The sequence below is a fragment of the Anoplopoma fimbria genome, chromosome 15, assembly GCF_027596085.1.
Source record: "Anoplopoma fimbria isolate UVic2021 breed Golden Eagle Sablefish chromosome 15, Afim_UVic_2022, whole genome shotgun sequence".
Taxonomy (NCBI): Eukaryota; Metazoa; Chordata; class Actinopteri; order Perciformes; family Anoplopomatidae; genus Anoplopoma; species Anoplopoma fimbria.
The window spans coordinates 3,178,705-3,197,483 of record NC_072463.1 but is presented as its reverse complement, the minus strand read 5'-3'; the positions used below and the strand labels follow the sequence as shown (position 1 = coordinate 3,197,483).

General features: G+C 43.3%; 1 protein-coding gene across 2 annotated transcripts; it reads left to right on the top strand.

The window, feature by feature from the left end:
- The first annotated feature begins 383 nt into the window (after positions 1 to 383).
- Positions 384 to 17,247, top strand: znf106a (zinc finger protein 106a). Of its 2 annotated transcripts, XM_054614111.1 has the most exons (22): positions 384 to 473; positions 2,715 to 2,768; positions 2,985 to 3,046; positions 4,704 to 4,898; positions 5,957 to 7,867; positions 7,959 to 8,421; positions 8,967 to 9,036; positions 9,233 to 9,387; positions 9,715 to 9,775; positions 9,879 to 10,193; positions 10,497 to 11,274; positions 11,908 to 11,957; positions 12,727 to 12,872; positions 12,974 to 13,108; positions 13,488 to 13,604; positions 14,079 to 14,270; positions 14,781 to 14,843; positions 15,002 to 15,121; positions 15,247 to 15,318; positions 15,612 to 15,683; positions 16,033 to 16,179; positions 16,280 to 17,247. In XM_054614111.1, the coding sequence occupies exons 2-22, from the start codon at positions 2,715 to 2,717 to the stop codon at positions 16,334 to 16,336; spliced, it is 5,235 nt and encodes a 1,744-aa protein (XP_054470086.1). In that variant the 5' UTR covers positions 384 to 473; the 3' UTR covers positions 16,337 to 17,247. The 2 variants fall into 2 exon arrangements, with proteins under 2 accessions (XP_054470086.1, XP_054470087.1); XM_054614112.1 differs by lacking the exons at positions 384 to 473; positions 2,715 to 2,768 and having other exon boundaries at positions 3,011 to 3,046; positions 4,706 to 4,898.
- The last annotated feature ends 1,532 nt before the right edge of the window (positions 17,248 to 18,779 follow it).

The window sequence follows — 18,779 nt, the reverse complement described above, 5'->3', positions numbered from 1 at the left end:
CCTAACTAACTAACCTAACCTAACCTAATAATCTAACCTAACCTAATCTAACCTAATCTAACCTAACCTAACCTAATCTAACCTAACCTAAACTAATCTAACCTAACCTAATCTAACCTAACCTAACTAACCTAAACTAATCTAACCTAACCTAACCTAAACTAACCTAACCTAACTAATCTAACCTAAACTAATCTAACCTAAACTAACCTAACCTAATCTAACCCTAACCTAACCTAACCTAACCTAACCTAACCTAACCTAACCTAACTAACCTAACCTAACCTAACCTAACCTAACCTAACCTAACCTAACCTAACCTAACCTAACCTAACCTAACCTAACCAGCGGTGCTCTGTTCTCCGTGCTGCTCCTGAACGCCTCCCGGCGGACCGGATGTTGTTGTTAGCACCGCGGTGGAGGAGAACGTGCGGTAGCCTCGCACACATCTGGATGTTCTAAAGGTTCTAAAGGTACCACCAGCCACGTCTGCGTCTCTACGATGCACAGAACCATCACGTCGTAGCTGCGGCTCCTCTCACCTGCACAGAGTAGCTAATCACAGAACCACGGCTCGTTAACGTCGGTGTCTCTGGTTAGCATGTTGCTAACGTGCTAACCAGCTAGCTTATGCTAACTGCAGCTCTCACTTCACAGCTGAGCTTCGTGCTGTTATGAAGCACTGATTGTTTGTCTGCTGAGCTTTTTGTTTGTGTTTAGACCCCGTTTCCATGGAGACACGACTAGCATTGAGCAGCTAGCAACAGCCAGGCTAACAACAACCCATCAGCCCAGAGCTAGCAGGAGTTAGCCAGGCTGCTAGCATGCTAACTGTGCACTCCCCCATTGTTGCATGGCTGCTTGTTTTTGCTCTCTTTCTGCTAATTAACCAACTCTGCTTTCCCTGTGTGGTGTTATGCATGCTGTCTGCAGAGGAGAGAGCTCTGTGGGGAATGAAAGCAGCCATCAAACACCTCCCTCTGTCCCCTGTCTGCTCTCAAACACTTGTATTATTGGTGCATCAGTGGGTTAAATCTGATTAACTTGGTAGTTTACACTGTCCTGTAGTGGTGCAGAGGTAATAGGACCCACTGATCACACTGTTTTTATAAATAGTTGCCCCTCTGCTGCTTTGGGAGAGGAGAAATGGTGATGGAGGTATTGTGAGACATCCTATATCATACACAGAAAATAGGCCTAACTAATAAGGAAGGTGATAATTATTCTATATTAAACTTTGCTCATTAACTTATGGTAAAGAGTGTTGTGCATAGACGTATAAAGACTTGTTTTATAGGAATTAAAGCCCTTTGTAGATTATTTTTTCTTCTGAATCATAATCCAAAACAAATGCACACATTTTACATTTTAAATACTCTACCTGCTGCACATAGTAAAGTTTTCATTCCTTTTGTGTATTTTTATCTTGTATATTGTTGTTATTGTGTTTGTTGTTCGCTGCTGAGGGCTACCAAATGGAATTTCGTTGTTTCACTACAATGACAATAAAAACCTCTTTATCTTTATCTTTATCTTTATAATGTTTTCGGCCAGATTGTTTTGATCAGGTCAAAGAGACATAAAACCTTAAGAAGGCTTAATAATCATGAGTTTTGTTTGGGGTTTCTTTGTGTTTTTTTAGACAAATTAAGGCCAACCATGCTGAAACGCCAATCTTCCAATAGCATATACAATCCTCATTTTCTAACAGGCCAACTTTTGCACCTCTTTTCTTGTTTTGCCAATCAATATCTCCATCAGAGCCATGTCGGCTGTAGGAGCGCAAGAGTGCCAGCTTTTCTGTTTTGGGATACGTATTGCATTTGTATTTGCTACCAGCCAGTTTTAAGTGAAAAAGAGCATAATTAAATGACGTCTTTTTCTCTTAACTGCCTTGCAGAACGTCTAGTTAATCATTACTAGATAAATAAATAAATAACTGGAGCTACTTTCAGTGTGCAACTATTCCTCCTCATGACTTCTTCCTGCACCTTAACCAAAACTTCTCTGGTTGTACTAACTGTTAAACTCTTTTTCTATCTTAATATTTTTTACAAGTCAATTTCTAAAACTTCAACAATGGAGAAGTTTGCTTTCTTTTTGTTATTGTTTTGTTTTAGACTGTCCCAAAGCTGTCACAGACACAACATATTTATCCCAAAATCTATAAACCAGTTAAGTTGTAGAACAGAACAAGTTCCAACATGGTCAGTTGTTTTTCTCCAGAAGGCAAAACCTAAAAAACACAAGAATATCTTAACCAGCCTTTGATCCGTGGGTGGCGTTAGTGTACAACCCTGTTTGTGAACATTCAACAAGTTCAGACACAGCTCCGATTCTGCCTCCGGGTAACGGAGTTGCTCTGTCAGCAGACTGGAATTAGACCAGTGTCCAGGTTGAACTCTGTGACGGCATTTGGGCTGTGGTACCGAGGCATGTCGGTGAATAGTTAGGTGTGTGGGCGTTTAGAGAAAACAAGCCTTGAGCTCCCTCCGCTGTGTTTTGCTTTGATGAGTCTGAATTGTTGCTGAGGGCTCACAGAATTATTTTTGATAGTCACAATATCCAACTATGGTAAAGCCACACTCACCACATATTATATTTATAATCCAGGATTGTTTGTTGCCATGTCCTTGTAAGATGTGATTGATGAGCCTTTTATTTATTAATTCTCTGCATTGATAGTAATGAGTTTATTTGTATTTGTGTTCAAGATGGCGAAAAACAGAGAGTGCATCCTCTGTGAAACAGTCCACTCCTCCAAGCAGGTAATTCACCCTAAACCACGATATACACTGTCAATGTGTAAATGCTGTATTATTTCATGTGAGACATTCAGGAGCTGTAGTTACATTGAATCTGAAGTTACTCAAGTTCTTTTACAAAATTAATATTAATTCAGCATTTTTCTATATACATTTTGTTTGGATTTGTTTATTTATATGTACTTTTATGCAACTTTATTTTTCAATGTGTTTCTGCAGGAGATGGATGAGCACATGAGAAGTATGCTGCACCATCGTGAGCTGGAGAAGCTCAAAGGCCGGTGAGTTGTTGTAACGTTTCTCCAAAAATAAGCAACATGCACATATTTCAGAATCAGCTTATATCAAGTGATTATATATCACATGATATACTCGAAATTTCACTCAAAATTTCACTATGATTTTTGCAGAAATTAATAATAAAGAAACATTTTGTTTCCCAAATAATCACGGATAGCACGAGATCTAGGAGAAGCTTTGCTGTCATAATTTGGAATATGATTGCATCTTATTCAATACACAATTTAAATAAATGAGTAATGTCAATGCTAAATGTTTAAAGAGTTTAGTCCAAATGTATTAAGGTCATGAATCACGTGTTCACACATGCACGTGCTCATCGCAGTGATCAGGCGAGTGGATATATGAGCAGCTGTCTCAACCGTTGCAAATATATTTAGACACAATCTCTCCGGAACAACGGGCATGACCGATAGAAGGCAACTGGCTGTCTTGTGACTCCCATAGATTAGTGAAAGTATGTGGCCTGTCGCTGAGAGGGGAGAATCTGGAGCAGAGATTGAGGGACGGAGTTGTTGCTACGTTACTGGGATTTCATATAAACATTGATGTGCAATGACGGCATCTTTTTAAACGTGACGATCAAGTTAATTAGTACAAAGAAAGAAAAAAAGGAATGGTGAAACAGTGTGCTGCAAGTGCAACAAACTATGAAGAGAAGGAATAGTTTCAAAAGAGTGCATGGTGATTTAGAGAACTGTCTGTTTAGGAATGGGATAGCTGAAGCTTAACTTTTATCTACAGCCTGATACAGCTCTGAGCAAACTCGAGCAGAGGGAATTCATCATCATTAAGCCTAGTTGCCTTTCTCCCAGCACTGCAGCTGAGAAATAACGAGTCAAATACATAAAAAGCAGCCTTATCTCAGCGATAAAGACTTTGCCAACTGCACGAGAGGTCAGAAAATGGCAGCATGCCATGACACAGTATTTGAAAAAAGAGAGAATTGAGAAGCAGCCAGCAAAGTCACCAGCCCCCTATCAAGATTACAGGATGGCATACTTGGGAGAGGTTTTTGAAGTGGAGACTATGAGCAGCTGCACAAGGCTCCAGTTACGCAGGCTTTGCTCGGGATTGGTCAGCAGGATGCTCAGGGCCTGTCCTAATAACACATGCTGGGCCGGATGGGTGGGGGGGAGATGGGTCCTGGGTCTCGGGGAGGAGTGTGAGGTCAAATACAGACATCTCCTTCTGTAGAGTCTCAGAGCGCAGCGGACACCATCATGAACGGGCACTAGGCTGAGGGCTCCGGGCCTCTCTCTCCCCTCCACGCGTCATCCCGCTGCTGTGCTGCATGGCTGGTTGTGGTGACTGGACATAAAACAGCTAGATGAGCACGCTGCCCGGGTCCAGCCTCGCTGCTCCTCCTGCCCTCGCCCCGCCGCCTATGTACCGCTGAAGAAAAAAACAACCTAAAAACAAGATCAGGACGATTTTTTTTGAACAAGAGAAAATTACAAGTTAGCTACCTCCTGATCTGTGACAAATAGAGAATTTGGACATACATCTTTTAAAAGGATTGTTGAGTATTCTCCTCTCCTGATTTTTATTTTTGACTTTTAAAGTAACAGAACCAGGCTAAATCAGAACAATGCCTGAAGGAACGATTGAACGGCCGCTCTCGCCTTCCCTCCCCAGAGACTGTGGACACGGGTGCAGAGTGTGCAAGGTGACGGTGGTGAGCCTCACCGACTACGCCAGCCACATCTCCAGTTCCACGCACAAGCAGAATGTGGAGGCTGCAGAACGAAGGAGTGCTAGGAACGACCATGACGAGGATTACTTCGATCGGGCTTTGGTGGACCTGATCGAGAAGAGAAAAGAAAACATCAGGTCAGTCGTGCTATTGAACACAACTTTTATATTGACAACTTTTAAGATGGGGACAAAAAGTTGTCTAATGCTTATTTATTGGTTAAAACATACATTTTGTCAAATACATTTTCTTTTCATTGCTTTTAAGAAACTGCTTATTACTTGTTTGTTTTCTGAATGTGAGAAATTCATTTTTTTTAAAAGTTTTTTTAGTAAAAAAAAAACATATTCCATATTTGGCCTAAAAGAAATCTTGCCGTTTATGGCATTCAATCTCAGTGGGCAATATTTCCATCACATTTGTTTATAATGTGTTGAGATTCAACCACAAATGCAATTGTAAGTGATAGCTCACGTGTCTGTCGTTTGTGTACATGCGCCATGTATAGTCACAGTGTAGCTCAGTTGAGCTTACAGGCCTGTTTTAGCTGCTGCTTCAAGTTGAGCTGCTGCTGCCGGAGTCGTATGTCGGGACTGCAGCCGAAAATAAAAGCATGACTGCACACATGAAGCTCAGACACTCGTCTACTGCCCTGTAGAAATGGGAAAAGGCAACCAAAAACCTTCACTCCAACCCTTTGCTGCTCTGAAATCTGTTACAAAACAATTACATATATTTTCTTTTGATATATTTTAGGATTGAAAACTCAAACCTCAAATGAATCACATTGTAAGGCTTCCTCTTCAAATACACCCTTTGAGTTCATGTTTGGCTTCTCAATGTCTCACTGGACGCCTTAGAAAAATATCTGATTGTTTGGGCTCTGCTGTGAACAAATCCTTGACACCTGACAACAGAGAGCCAAGAGATGCGGTTGCCAGGGAGATGGTTAAACAGATTCCAGAGTATCTAAAATGCAGCAAAAAAGTCTTAAACATTTTAAGTTGTACATGGCAGTTGCATATTTACACATTCTTCTCATCATTCATAAAAAAAGCTGCCTGTTGCAGCTGGAAACGATGCTGTTGAGCGCGGTGAGAGTGAAACAAAACAATAAAACTATGGATTTGTGAACAAGTAAAAATGTAGTGAAAGATATATAAATACATATTGATATCCGTCTTTGGTTCTTTAGAAAAGAAAAGGAGGCTGCTGCTGCAAAACTGGCAAAAGAAGAAGCGGATCGAAGGAGAAAGGAGGAGTTTCAGCAGAGGTTAAAAGAAACCAAGGAGCGTTACCGACAGGAGTGTGCCTGGAAGCAGCAGTCACAGGGGTTCAGTGGATCCGGTCACCACAGAACCTGGTACGGGGGAAACCAATATAACGCCTACAGAGGGGAGCCACAGCCCTGGCAGAACGGCACACAGGGAAAGAGCGCCACCTGGCATGCTCGGGAGCCTCCCAACTTCCAGAGGTGGGCGTCTGGAGAGTTCGCCGGTGGGAACGTTCACTGCCAGGACGGTTTCGCCAACATGCAGCGGGATCAGGGTCAATGTTCTGGCAACCAACGAAGTCGACTGCCTTGGCTCAGCAACGGAGGGAGCAGTAACGGGGTCTACGGTCGAAACAATATTTCCCAGAACCCGCAGAGGAGCCGACCCCTCAGCTTTCTCGAGCCTTTTCCTTCGTATCCACCTCCACCCAATTTTTTTAACCGGGCTAACCAGTTTCAAAATATAGGCAATGACCAGGGAGGTCAGCAGGGTGATGGGTTTCAGAACGGTCAGGGGCAAATGGCAGAACCTGATCACAACACGAGTAAGAGCTCTAAGACCTTTGGTAGCAATCCAAAGCTGGACAAAGCCTGTCGCTGGTCTCCCTATCCAGTCACAAAGGGTTTCGAATCTGCACCCCATAAAGACACCAACCCAAACTCATCAGAGCATCACACCAAAGTCCCCAAACCCCAGACACAAGACAAGGCCCGGGACACCAGTGCCTTTAACAGACCGTCCCGACCTGAACGGAAACCGGTGCAGATGACCCCGAGTGGACAAAGTGTGGAAGAGAAAGGAAAGCAGAAACCGAACCCCAAAACCAAAGCCAGAGATAGTAGTGACAACAGCAGTAGTAACAGCAGCAGTAGAAGCAGCAGTAGTGCTCAGAAAGATGTTCACCAGAACGGCACATCTGATCCTCCCAATCAGAAGGCGAATAAGCCAATGCCCCATAAAGAGAAGAAGATGTCCTCACTTCCTTGTCTCAACGGTGGAGCTCAACTCAGCAAGGCCTCCAGTCTAGCGCTCCCACAATCAAAATCAACCCCAAAGCAGAGCGGGATCAGTTCTCAGGCTCCTCTCGTCGGGCCCCTTCAGTCCAGGCAAGAACGGCAGCTCCCAGAAACGCTCAAGAAAGCCAGACAGATTGTGTTAGAAAAGAGGGGCTCTCTGGAAAGCTCCAGAAACAACAGGATGGAAATGACGCTGCACATTACGGAGGAGCAGCAGAGGGATCGATCACAGATTCAGATGGGAGTGAATAAGGAGAACAGGCAGAATGCAGCTAAACCAGAGGTGCCGGAGTCCGTCAGGCCAGACAAGCCAGCGTTGCAATCTTCAGACAGCAGCCAGTTTCTCCAATCGTTGCAAGTTAGCACCTCGACCGCGGAGAGCTCGGAGCCCGCAGTCTCCAGCCAGGACGACAAGGACAAGGAAACACAGGCGGTCGCCCCGGACGAAGCGATGCAGACCGTCGACGCAGGGCAGAGCTCGGAGAGTGACACCTCCAGGAGCGGCGAAGCTCAGACGGTGTCGGGTTCCAGCACGTCAAGTCTGTCCAAGCTTGATCTGCCTCCCGTCTTGAAACGTGACCTGACCAAACACATCAGCTCCAAGAGCAAAACCGGTGGCCACGAGCCCAACCTGAACATCGCCAGACGGGTGAGAAACGTGAGCGAGTCGCGGAGAAGCGACACGGAGAAGGACTCGGGGCTCAAACCGACGGTGCGGCAGCTCCTCAGCTCCTCTGGCTCCCGACGCAACGTGAACTGGGATCAGGTGTATCAGGAGGTCAGGAAGAAGCAAGACAAAGGGAAAGGCAAGCCAAGGTGATGTTTGATCGTACATTTGCAGTTTTGTACATTCTTTGAAAGTTATTTTTGATATTTCTGCTCATGTTATGACCCCTATGTCCTGCAGGTTTGGCATAGAGATGGTGCCGATGGACCAGGAGGACCAAAGCCAGGAGGAAGATGGCATCCCCCTGCTAGAGGGTTTCCAGTGGGACTCGTTGGCGGACATCCCCACCTCCAGAAAACGCTCGTTATCAGAGAGCAGCATCGCCCCGGCCTCCACTCACTCCCTGTTCACATCCCTCATGTCCAAGGAGACGGAACAAATAGAAGCCCTCAGCCCAGAGAACCAGGGATCCTCCGTTTACCCCAATCTCACATTCGCCCAAGGGAACAAAGACAATCAGCGTCAGCAAGAGGTGGAGCAGATGCTGGACCAGTATGAGGCTACAGCCCAGAAGCAGCCGGAGAAGCTAACGTCTGCGACGGTGAAGGTCCTCCAGCGGTCCGATTCAGTGCTCGGGGACAGCAGCTCGGGGACGGAGCTGTTAGACGGCCAGGGAACGGGAAAGAGGCGGAGAGCGACTGGGGTGAGTAAAGGAAACGGGTTTAAAGGGGAAGTAGTATGACTGCAGGTCTCGGGGAGTTCTGCTGCACATGTTAAAAAAAGTCATATACAGAAGACGCTGTGTAAAGTCTGATAAATGTCCTCATGACTATAACATTTTAAACTTTTAAATATCTGTGTGGAGTTAGAAAGAAGTGAGACCTCTGCTGCCCGATACTCATCTCTGCTTGATGCTTCGTAAGCTGATACTAGTATAACATCTGAATATCATATCAAACTGTCAGCGGTAAGGTTGCATTGTGGGTAGTGTATGCACAAGGTTTTGAAAATGAATCAAATCAATCAATGTGTGGGAAGAAAAAGACTATATATCTGGTTCTGCTGCAACAATGTTTATCCTTTTTAAAAAACTGACCATTGTGAGTCTGACAGTGTTAAAGGAGTGCAATGCTAAAACAGTGTAGTACTCTTTTATGAAAAGGTTTGTGTGTACAATGACTTTTATTTGTGTCTACTTTAATACAAACAAAATCTCAAAGTGCGACATCTTTTCTTTCTTCCTTGTAGGACGTTCCAAGTGCGGAGACGTCTTGCTTGGAACACAACAACAAAAGAAGGAAAGTCAAATCCAAAAAGGGTAAATATCTATGAGTTCTGTTGCATTATTGAAGTTTTTGTTTGTAGTATGTTGTCTAATCTAATGTTTGTTTAATGATCTTGGTGGAATCATTTGACAGCTCCAATCCATTAAATCCATTTTAAGATCACAAAGACGGATCGAAGCGCTGAGTCGCTCCGATCTACCGATGGTTCATGAGTATCTTTTGGTGCAGAGCGTTTACAGATCGACCAGCTGCTGGCCGTGTCGCTGCGGGAGGAGGAGCTTAGTCGCTCGCTGCAGACGGTGGACGCCAGCCTGATCCAGGCCCGGGCTGCACTGGAGGCCGCCTACATGGAGGTGCAGCGTCTCATGGTGGTGAAACAGCAGGTAAAACAAAACAGAAAAACAACAACTTTTGATTGGAGAGCAGGTTGGTGTGTTTATACACACTTGTGTTTCAGTTTTCCGAGTGTTAGTTTTCTCCTGGAGAGTTGCCTAGTTTTGGGGAAGCAGATGTCCTCAGTTTACTGAGTTTAGCGAGTATTTGTTGTTGATTTTTCTAGTTCCATGCCATGGTTCTAAGTCAGTAATCCCCATATTATTATTATTTATATTATATTATTATATTATATTATATTATATTATATTATATTATATTATAATAATACAAGCAGACATATTCGCTTTCTGATTGTATGATTTTGTCTTACCCAGGTGACTGGAGAGATGAGCACGCTGAGAAACAAGCGCATTGATTTACTCAAAGGGATGCAAGGTAAGGACTATGAAATACATGAAATTATGTTTAATTAAATGGTAACTTTTCCTGCCAGTGACCCTAAAATAAACAGATCAATTAACTTAACTTCTGTATTCAGGTAATTTGGAGGAAGCGCCTCAGATCAAACTGAAAGAAGAAAAGATGGATTCAGTCGAAGCTGAGCCCCACCTGCCCTCCTCCATGCTGCTTCCCTCTGTCGCCGTCACGGCCGCTGCCCCCAGTCTAAGTCTTCCTGCCGAGCCCGCCTCCCCTCCCTCCTCCAGCCTTCCCTCCATGCCTGTACTTATCAAGCAAGAGCCTCAGTCTCCTGTCCATGTCAGCTCAGAGCCGGACCCTGTGGACATCATGACCCACTGTGCTCACAGCACCACCCCAGAGCTGTCAGCCGCTCTTGCTGCGGCCTCTTCACCAGGTAACATTGCACAGTAGATTTCTGCAGATGTTTTCATGCAATAACACCGGAAATATGCAGCGAGACGTAGCAATGTGCCGGTAAAAAGCAATAAAAAAAACAGCTGTTATCTAGCAAACATGGATGTTAACTTTGCTGATTCCAAAATGATATTTAACGAGGAAGGGAATGCATTCAGCCCATTAGACCTCAAAGATGTGTTTTGCTGTTTTTCATGTTTTTTTTGTGTGCAGTAACTCAATATAACTTCATGTCCATTAGATTAACAATGTACTTTTCCATGTGCTTCTGAAACTCTTGCAGATCCTGCCCTTCACTTTCGTCCATCTCCTGAAACAAAACAGCCTGAGTCGCACACAGAACATAGTTGGGAGAACTTCAACGACCCTGCAGACTGCAAAGAGAGCTTATCAGGCCTTGTTGAGACAATGGAGAAGACCACACAGGCGTCCAGGAACTGTCTCACCCCTTTGCCCGACTCCAAATCCTCCATAAATCTTCTCCCACTCAGCAGGAGGAGCTCTGAGGCGGGCAGCGTTGTCGACTGTGCAGCTCCACATTCCTTTGAGCCCCCGTCCGTCCTCAATCTGCCCGCCTCCCCGTCCGAACTGAGGAACGGGAAGCGTGTGAGGAAGCTGAAGAAGAGGAAGGTGCTGAAGAAGGCCCAGGGGACGGAGCAGCCCGAGAGCAGCGACACCGAGATAGATGGCGACGCCTTGAGGCCGAGGTTTCGACCGCGCAGGAGACCAAGCGGGGGCTCTGTGGTCAGCACCTCCACTCCGCCTTCGGAGGACAGGGAGGGCGAGGTGAACATGGAGTTGGGCGAGGAGTGCTCCAGGCGGCTGTTTCCGCCGGTCAAACTTGAGAAAAAAGACCTCAATTGCCACAAACTTAAGTTGGACTCGGATTCAGAAGAAAACATGGAGGTCACGGCAGACGGTCAGCAGCCCCACGTGGACGTCCTGGTTCCAGCTCCCCCTCCGGTTCAGGTCCCAGACTCCTCCAGAACAGAGCCGCAGAGACTTGCCTGCAACGAGGTCACCTCCACCAGCGACATGGATGTGTGTCGATCCTCTGAGAGGTCAGACTCCTTCTTGACCTCTGGAAACAACCGTAAAAAACTATCCAAACTCCACTTACAGGCTTGTCCTAGAGCTTTCGTCCATTTCACACTTGAATAGCTCATTATCTTTGAAAGCCACTGAGTAAACTTCATCTGCTGATGAGGACTGTGTGATGTGCTTAAAAGCTCCAGAACAAGGGAATAAGTGGAACTTTATTTGACTTTTTTTATTAATTAAATGAATAATAAAGTGGGGTTGAAAATTTCAGTAAAAGTAAAGTTGCAAATGGTGAGAAGAAGACGACAGTAAAACTAAAAAAAGATGATCAGATGACGTCTACACCAAAAAGATTATAAATAGTGTTATCAGCAGTAAATATATGTAGAGTATACAATAAATGTAATTTCAAACTTTATATTGCAGTAAATTATTTATAAGAGACTCATTCTCATGTATAAAAAGATATAAGAACTGGGTTTAAAAGAGTTGAGAGGTCAGGAAAACTTTCTGCCAGAACCTCACAGGGCTTTTATTCATCTATGGCCGGAGCTAAAGACCTGTGATGATCTATATATGAGGTCTAATCACAGATCATTTATGATTAAAGACAAACTACAATCACTCATCATTCCTCTCTTCTCTCCCCACAGCGACATGCCGTTTCCCACCACGTCAGTCAAGATCATAAAGATCTCGTCGGGTAAGTTCATCTCTGGAGGGTTGTTCACGTTATAAGGGTCGGGTTATACTCGACAAGATCAAGTTTGTGCGACATGCAGAAGTGGAAACCCAGATGTAACACAGAGAGAGGGAGATACAGTTTTGTTTAAATATGTGGATAACACACAGATGACGAATCACACAATCACATGCTTTTTTATTAATCATTCTCTTTGCAATGAAGGAATCTTTCCGGTGATTGTAGCGAACCGTTACTCCACTGGTACTTTAAATACAAAACCAAACCTGAAAATCATTCCACCCTCCGAGCAGCCCGAATTAGAAATGCCATCATCCTTTAGCCGGTTGAAATAGACTCTCTGAGTGCCCAAATTACTTTTTATGGGCAACATATTCATAGAGGTGTTAGTTGACTTTCAATGACACTGTATGAGCACGATGAGAGCAGTGATGAATAGAAACGGCTTTCTCCTAATGTGTATATTTAAATGTTTATTCAGAGAAAAACATACGGAGCTGTACTTAGAAAATGATCGCTTGGACATTTAATAGAGGATGTTTGTGAAATACGGTGCTTTTATGAGCAAAATGACAAGTTATAGTTGAGTTTATTACCAAGAAGGTTTAGGGGAAATTATTTTTAAATTAGATTAAAACCTGGAGAGCGTTTAGGGAACTAGAAATCTCTGCATCTGTTTATTTGTACAACTGTGGATGTTGTGAAGATAATAAGTATAACGTGCTCTTTATCTTTTATGCTCATGTGTGTGTTCTTATGTGCTTCACAGATGCCTCGTCTGACCACGGTGAGGATGATTTGCCCACTGAGGGTGTGTTCGAGGGCCACCAGGAGGCGGTGAACGCCATGCAGATCCACAATGGACTGCTGTACACGTGCTCCGGAGACCGCACCGTCAGAGCCTTCGACCTGGTGGTGGGTGTCCTCAGGGCCTTATTATTGTTGTTGTGTGTTAATTACTATTTTCTGTGAGTGCAACAACCCCAACAAACTCGTATTTGTTCTTGTTGTTGCAGAGTCACAAATGTGTCGGCGTGTTCGAGGGTCACAGCTCCAAAGTGAGCTGCCTGTTGGTGTCCGTGGCTCCTTCTCTGCATCACCGCCTTTACTCTGGTTCCAGTGACCAGACCATCTGCTGCTACAGCCTCAAGGTAAAAACACACACCTTCTTTTTTACTCATTAATCACATTAATAATTGATTATCCATGCAGCATTCACTCATTACTTATTCTCTGTTTGATCTGGTCAGAAACACATTATAGGATTTCTTTGAGTAATGCGTTCATTAATAACTGGACAGAATTTTCTTTATTGTTACTCGTGTTTGTCTTTATTATGTTGTTGTTTGTTGATTTTTATATCAGACTATATATTGTTCAGCCATATTTGTGAAGCAGGTTTTCTTTACTGCACATCATGGAAAATAGATAAAAACTGTATAAATGGGACCATATTTTGTACGGTAAAGTAAATCCTTTTCTGTGACGCCTTCACGTGAACTCAGTCGACGTTGTTTTTTACGTCCACAGACGCGAGAGCTGGAGCAGCAGTTCTCTCTGTCGGACCGAGTCCTCTGCCTCCACAGTCGATGGAAGATGTTATTCGCCGGTCTGGCGAACGGCACAGTGGTGACCTTTAACCTCAAGGTGAGGGATGCAGCGTGCACACAACATTACTGTTTATGTAAAGGCTTCTTAAATGTGAAGATTTGCTGCTTTACTTTGTCTAATGTGAATATCTTTGGGCTTTGGAGTATTTTTACGATGTCGCTTTGGGCACTTTTATACTTCTCAATGTATTTTTAGGACCAAGTGATTCATTTTGTAATTGAGAAAATAAATTGCAGGAAACTCAATAATGAAAACAAACTTCAGTTGCAGACCTGATATAAACAGCAGTATTTGTTGTATGTACATGTTGTAGAAGTCAAGTCTTAAGCTGTCTTTGAAATTCATATTTTTGCAAATTTGCATTTCACATTTACGACAAAAACTCATTTTAAATGCATCATGTCAGAAAAGGTATTAACCTCTGATGGCTGGCTTTTAGGAGAAAAGATGGAAACCCTCGACGGTCTCTATTAAGAGGCTTTGTTTTCTGTTTTGCAATCATTTGTTTAGACAAACAAGCAGATGGATGTGTTCGAGTGCCACGGGCCGCGAGCCGTGAGCTGTCTGGCCTCGTCACAGGAGGGGGCCCGACGGATCCTGCTGGTCGGCTCCTTCGACAGCACCATCAGCGTGAGGGACGCCAAGAGCGGCCTGCTGCTGCGCACGCTGGACGGACACACCAAGACCGTGCTCTGCATGAAGGTAAGCCCAGGCTTCAACCGCAGAGACGTCATCACTGATGGAGGGATTTCTTTTAACTCAAGACATAAAAAGTATTGCCATGCTAAGACAAAGAAACAAACCGAGGAAGTTTTAACATCATTTTGTGTTTTTAATGTTTGTCTTTATGTTGTTTTAATTAGTGTGTCCGGTACTGCATGTCATCTGAAACACCACACGTCGGTGTTATGGGTTTAAATGTTTGTGTGTATCTTGTTTGAAACACACTTTTGTTGCTGATTTTTCTATTCTTAAAGAGAGTTACCTGGCTAAATAAAGGTTTAATAAATAATAAAAAATTTATTTTGGATGGCATATGTGAAGCTTTGCTGCCTTGTATCATCCATCCATCTAAAATAAGTGTATTATCTGTGATAACAGGAGAATATCTATCCATGTTTCAAGTGTAGATTATCTCATGTTTTACATTTTATTGGAGCTGAGTATTCATTGTTTTATAGTGGCTTTAATTCCTCTTTGTTTCTCTCTCAGGTGGTCAACGACCTGGTATTCAGTGGCTCCAGTGATCAATGTGTCTACGCACACAACATCCATGTGAGTCATCCTTTTTGTCTCTTTTATACATAAGGATTTAATATTACACTTTTTACATGTTTATGATTCCTATCTTGCAAATAAAGACCATAGGCACAGTGCAGTTAAATCAGAGAAACGTATTAATATACATTTTATATTCTGTGCCGTTTGTACAGACAGGAGAGCTGGTGCGGGTCTATAAGGGCCACAGTCACGCTGTGACGGTCGTGTCCGTCCTGGGGAAGGTGATGGTGACGGCTTGTCTGGACAAACTGGTGCGAGTCTACGATCTACAGGTCAGAATCCTTAAACCGTCTCTGTCTTTACATCATATTATCCTTTTAGCTCATATCTCATATCTTATCTCGTATACATTTGGGTGTGAAAGCCGTTTCAGCCTGTTTTCATGTTCTCTCCACAGTCTCACAACCAGCTGCAGGTCTACGGTGGACACAAGGACATGGTGATGTGTATGGCCATCCACAAGAACATGGTGAGAGACCTGCTTACTCCAGAGCTGTGTGCTTCACAAAATGTGATATTAAACAAGCAGATATATCATAGGCACTCATTAGACATCATGAATTCTAACTGTATTAAATGCGTTGATTGGCTCTCACACATGGTGAGAATATTTAGTTTTTCTGTCACCTCTGTTTAAATTAGATTTCAACCAGCTGATATGTTTTTCTAAAACGTATGATGTACAAGATTTTTTATAATTTGGAAAATGTAATCTTGGAGATCTGATTGTAACCCGTTATTGTTGTTTATTCTGTGTTTCAGATCTACACTGGCTGTTACGACGGCAGCGTGCAGGCCGTCAAGCTGAACCTGATGCAGAACTACCGCTGCTGGGTAAGATGAGGGACGGGGAGCAGAGCTGAGAGGGGGGGTTTGTGGATCAAGAGAGCTTGATCAGATGATGTCATAGTAAGAGATATCTGATGTCATGTGTCTGGTGTTTTTTGGCTCTTGTAATAGAAGAAATCAAGACAATTCAGGAGAAATCTGCCTCTTTCTGAGGAGCTTAACATCAAACCAGTGATGTTAATTTATTTTGCTGCCAACAAACTCCATAATCACAGTCCTGGAAAAATGGACAGCGAAAATAAAGCAGCAGAGAATGGGAGATCTCTCATATCTGCAGACGTCCTGCGTAGCTTCCTGGTTATTAAAAGTGATTAACGGCGTCTTGTCTTGACAGTGGCACGGCTGTTCTGTGGTGTTCGGGATGATGGAGCACCTGCAGCAGCACCTGATCAGCGACCACACCAGCTCCACCTCCCAGGTGTTTAAATGCCGCTGGAAAAACTGTGAAGAGTTTTTCTGTGCACGCAACAGTTCCAAGCAGGTATCAAAAACAACACCTTTTGAATCTCTTTTCTAGTACGTAGAGGAGTATATATTTCTGTTCCAGGGCTTCATATTTAGAGGATGTTTCTGTGTTGCAGGGGATGCAGGTGCACATGCAGAAACATGCTGAGGAGGACGCTGAGCCGGAGCCTTAAGGGCTGCTGGTGGAGATGTTGTCTCTCCTCCTCCCTTCTCTGCTATCTTTAACCTCCCATATTGGGGGGGGATGTTTTTTGGGACCCACTTGACTTCTCAGCGCTCCTGTTGAGCCTGACGAGTGGAGTCCGACGCCTCCATCCTTTATGTTCGGTGTTGGAATCCAACCATAATACAATCGTGAAAAGGAGGGTTGGTTGTGCTGTTGTTATTTGTTTTTTTACGTTCTACAAAAACACGCCTTCCTCTCTCTCTCTGTCTCTCTCTCTCTCTCTCTCTCTCTCTCTCTCTGACCACTGCAGTTCCTCTTTTTACTGACCAAAGTAAGACAAAGAAACACGTGACTTTTGTTTATTGAAGAAACTTCAGTGTTGCCGGTATCTGAGCGTGTTGTTCTGTTTTTCTCTGTCAAAAACTGCAACATAAACAGACAGTCGTCCTCTTTCTTGGTCGGCTACGATATGGCATGGGCTCAGAGATGTTTTTATTGTTGTAGTGCAGTCGTGATGTGTCATGTAGAGCAACCTGTAGTTTGTTTTTTCTTTAATTAAGTTGCCATTATTCACTCACAGTGAAAACATTTTGTTGATGACAGTGATTTAAAAGTTTTCCCAGATCGTTTCATAATTCAGTGTGATTATTTGTGTTGAAGGAGTTTCATTGACGTGACAATTTTTAACAAACGTCTTTCTTTGTTTTGTCAGCATTTTAGGTTTACATTATTATTTAATTTTTTGTTGTTGCTCAGTGATATTAAGGCGTTGAGGGGATTTTGGTGGGGAGTTGAGTTACTTGGCCTGAAGATGCCATTTTGAGAATTTGCATTTGCAGTGATAACAGAGCCGAGGTGTGTGTGTGTGTGTGTGTGTGTGTGTGTGTGTGTGTGTGTGTGTGTGTGTGTGTGTGTGTGTGTGTGTGTGTGTGTGTGTGTGTGTGTGTGTGTGTGTGTGTGTGTGTGTGTGTGTGTGTGTGTGTGTGTGTGTGTGTGTGTGTGTGTGTGTGTGTGTGTGTGTGTGTGTGTGTGTGTGTGTGTGTGTGTGTGTGTGTGTGTGTGTGTGTGTGTGTGTGTGTGTGTGTGTGTGTGTGTGTGTGTGTGTGTTCCTGTTTATCTGTGTGGGTTTATTCCTCCCTGTTTTTCATGAGTGAGTGTGACGATCTGTTTTAACACAAACAATTTCCGTCTTGGAAATGTTTTTTTCTGGAATTTATTTTAATAATTGGAGCATCAAGCAAAAGGCAGCGGAGTTTTCCACAGTGAAGATAGTTTTCTAATGAAGTGTGGAGGTGAAGGTTGTATTGAGGAGGTTTTTGTAGGAGGAGCTTGAAGAGAATAATTAGGATTCATCTCCCATGCCATACCTCACCCCCTAAAAAAAAAACAGATAAGTTTGGTAACACAAAGCCACATTTAAAAAGGATTCAACCAGTTTTATGTCGGTGTGGTTGCAGCTCTCCGGGAGTTAACCCGACGTTTCTCACAGCCGCCATCGTCCAAACTGACTTCATCCGCTCGTTATTTTATGTCGGAGAAAAGCGTGCAGTTCACCTCTTACCTGGCATTCCCTGAGTTTCTTCAAGTTTTTTCAAGTTGCGAAGAGATATTTTTTAAGAAAGTGCAATCTTAGACATTGTTAATAATAACTAATAAAAAAATAAAATGGTGCAACATCATAAAAAACTGTGTCTTCTTTATCTTTTGATTTTAAAGCAGTGAATACCACAACATCACATCAAGTCAAACCAACAACTACACATTTATGTATTTATTTATTTGGTTAAAAATGCAGTACACTCATTTGACCAAAGCCTTAATAAGAAGAAGAAAAAAAAAAAAATCACAAAAAAGCTTCAGTCCAACCCATTAGCCATATTCTGTCAAATCTATATTTTTAACCTCTAATAAAAACTCGTCCACGATTTTGTTATTGAATCTTGAATTCATCCACATGAAGAGCTGAAAGACTGGACAGGGATGTTACTTCAGGAGGCTTTAAAATACTAAAGAAACTTATTGTTATACTCTCAGAAATATTAACGCTGAAGGAGTGATTCACAAGTTTATTCACTGTCCACCAGAGAGCCCAGTTCACTGGAATGAATACAGGAAGAATGCCCTTACTGCTCAGTCTGATAACAGAAGAAGAAGAAGAAGATAACGTAGAGGCGGGGGGGGGGGGGGTGGTACTGTAGAAAGGAGCTCTGTGAGGTATTGTGACGGAAAAAAAAAAGAGGTTGTGTGTGTTTGATGCCTGAGAAAAGTACGGAACAAGTGTCTTTAAAAAAAATAAAATAAAAGGCTAATGGCTGAAAGAAGAGACTGATATATTTCGATGATAACTGAAGGACGAGAGCAGAGAGAGAAATGCAAAAGGCCTCAGATAGATGGGACTGGGAATTGAAATAGATGAAATGGAAGAAGCATGTTGAACATTTTGGGATTAT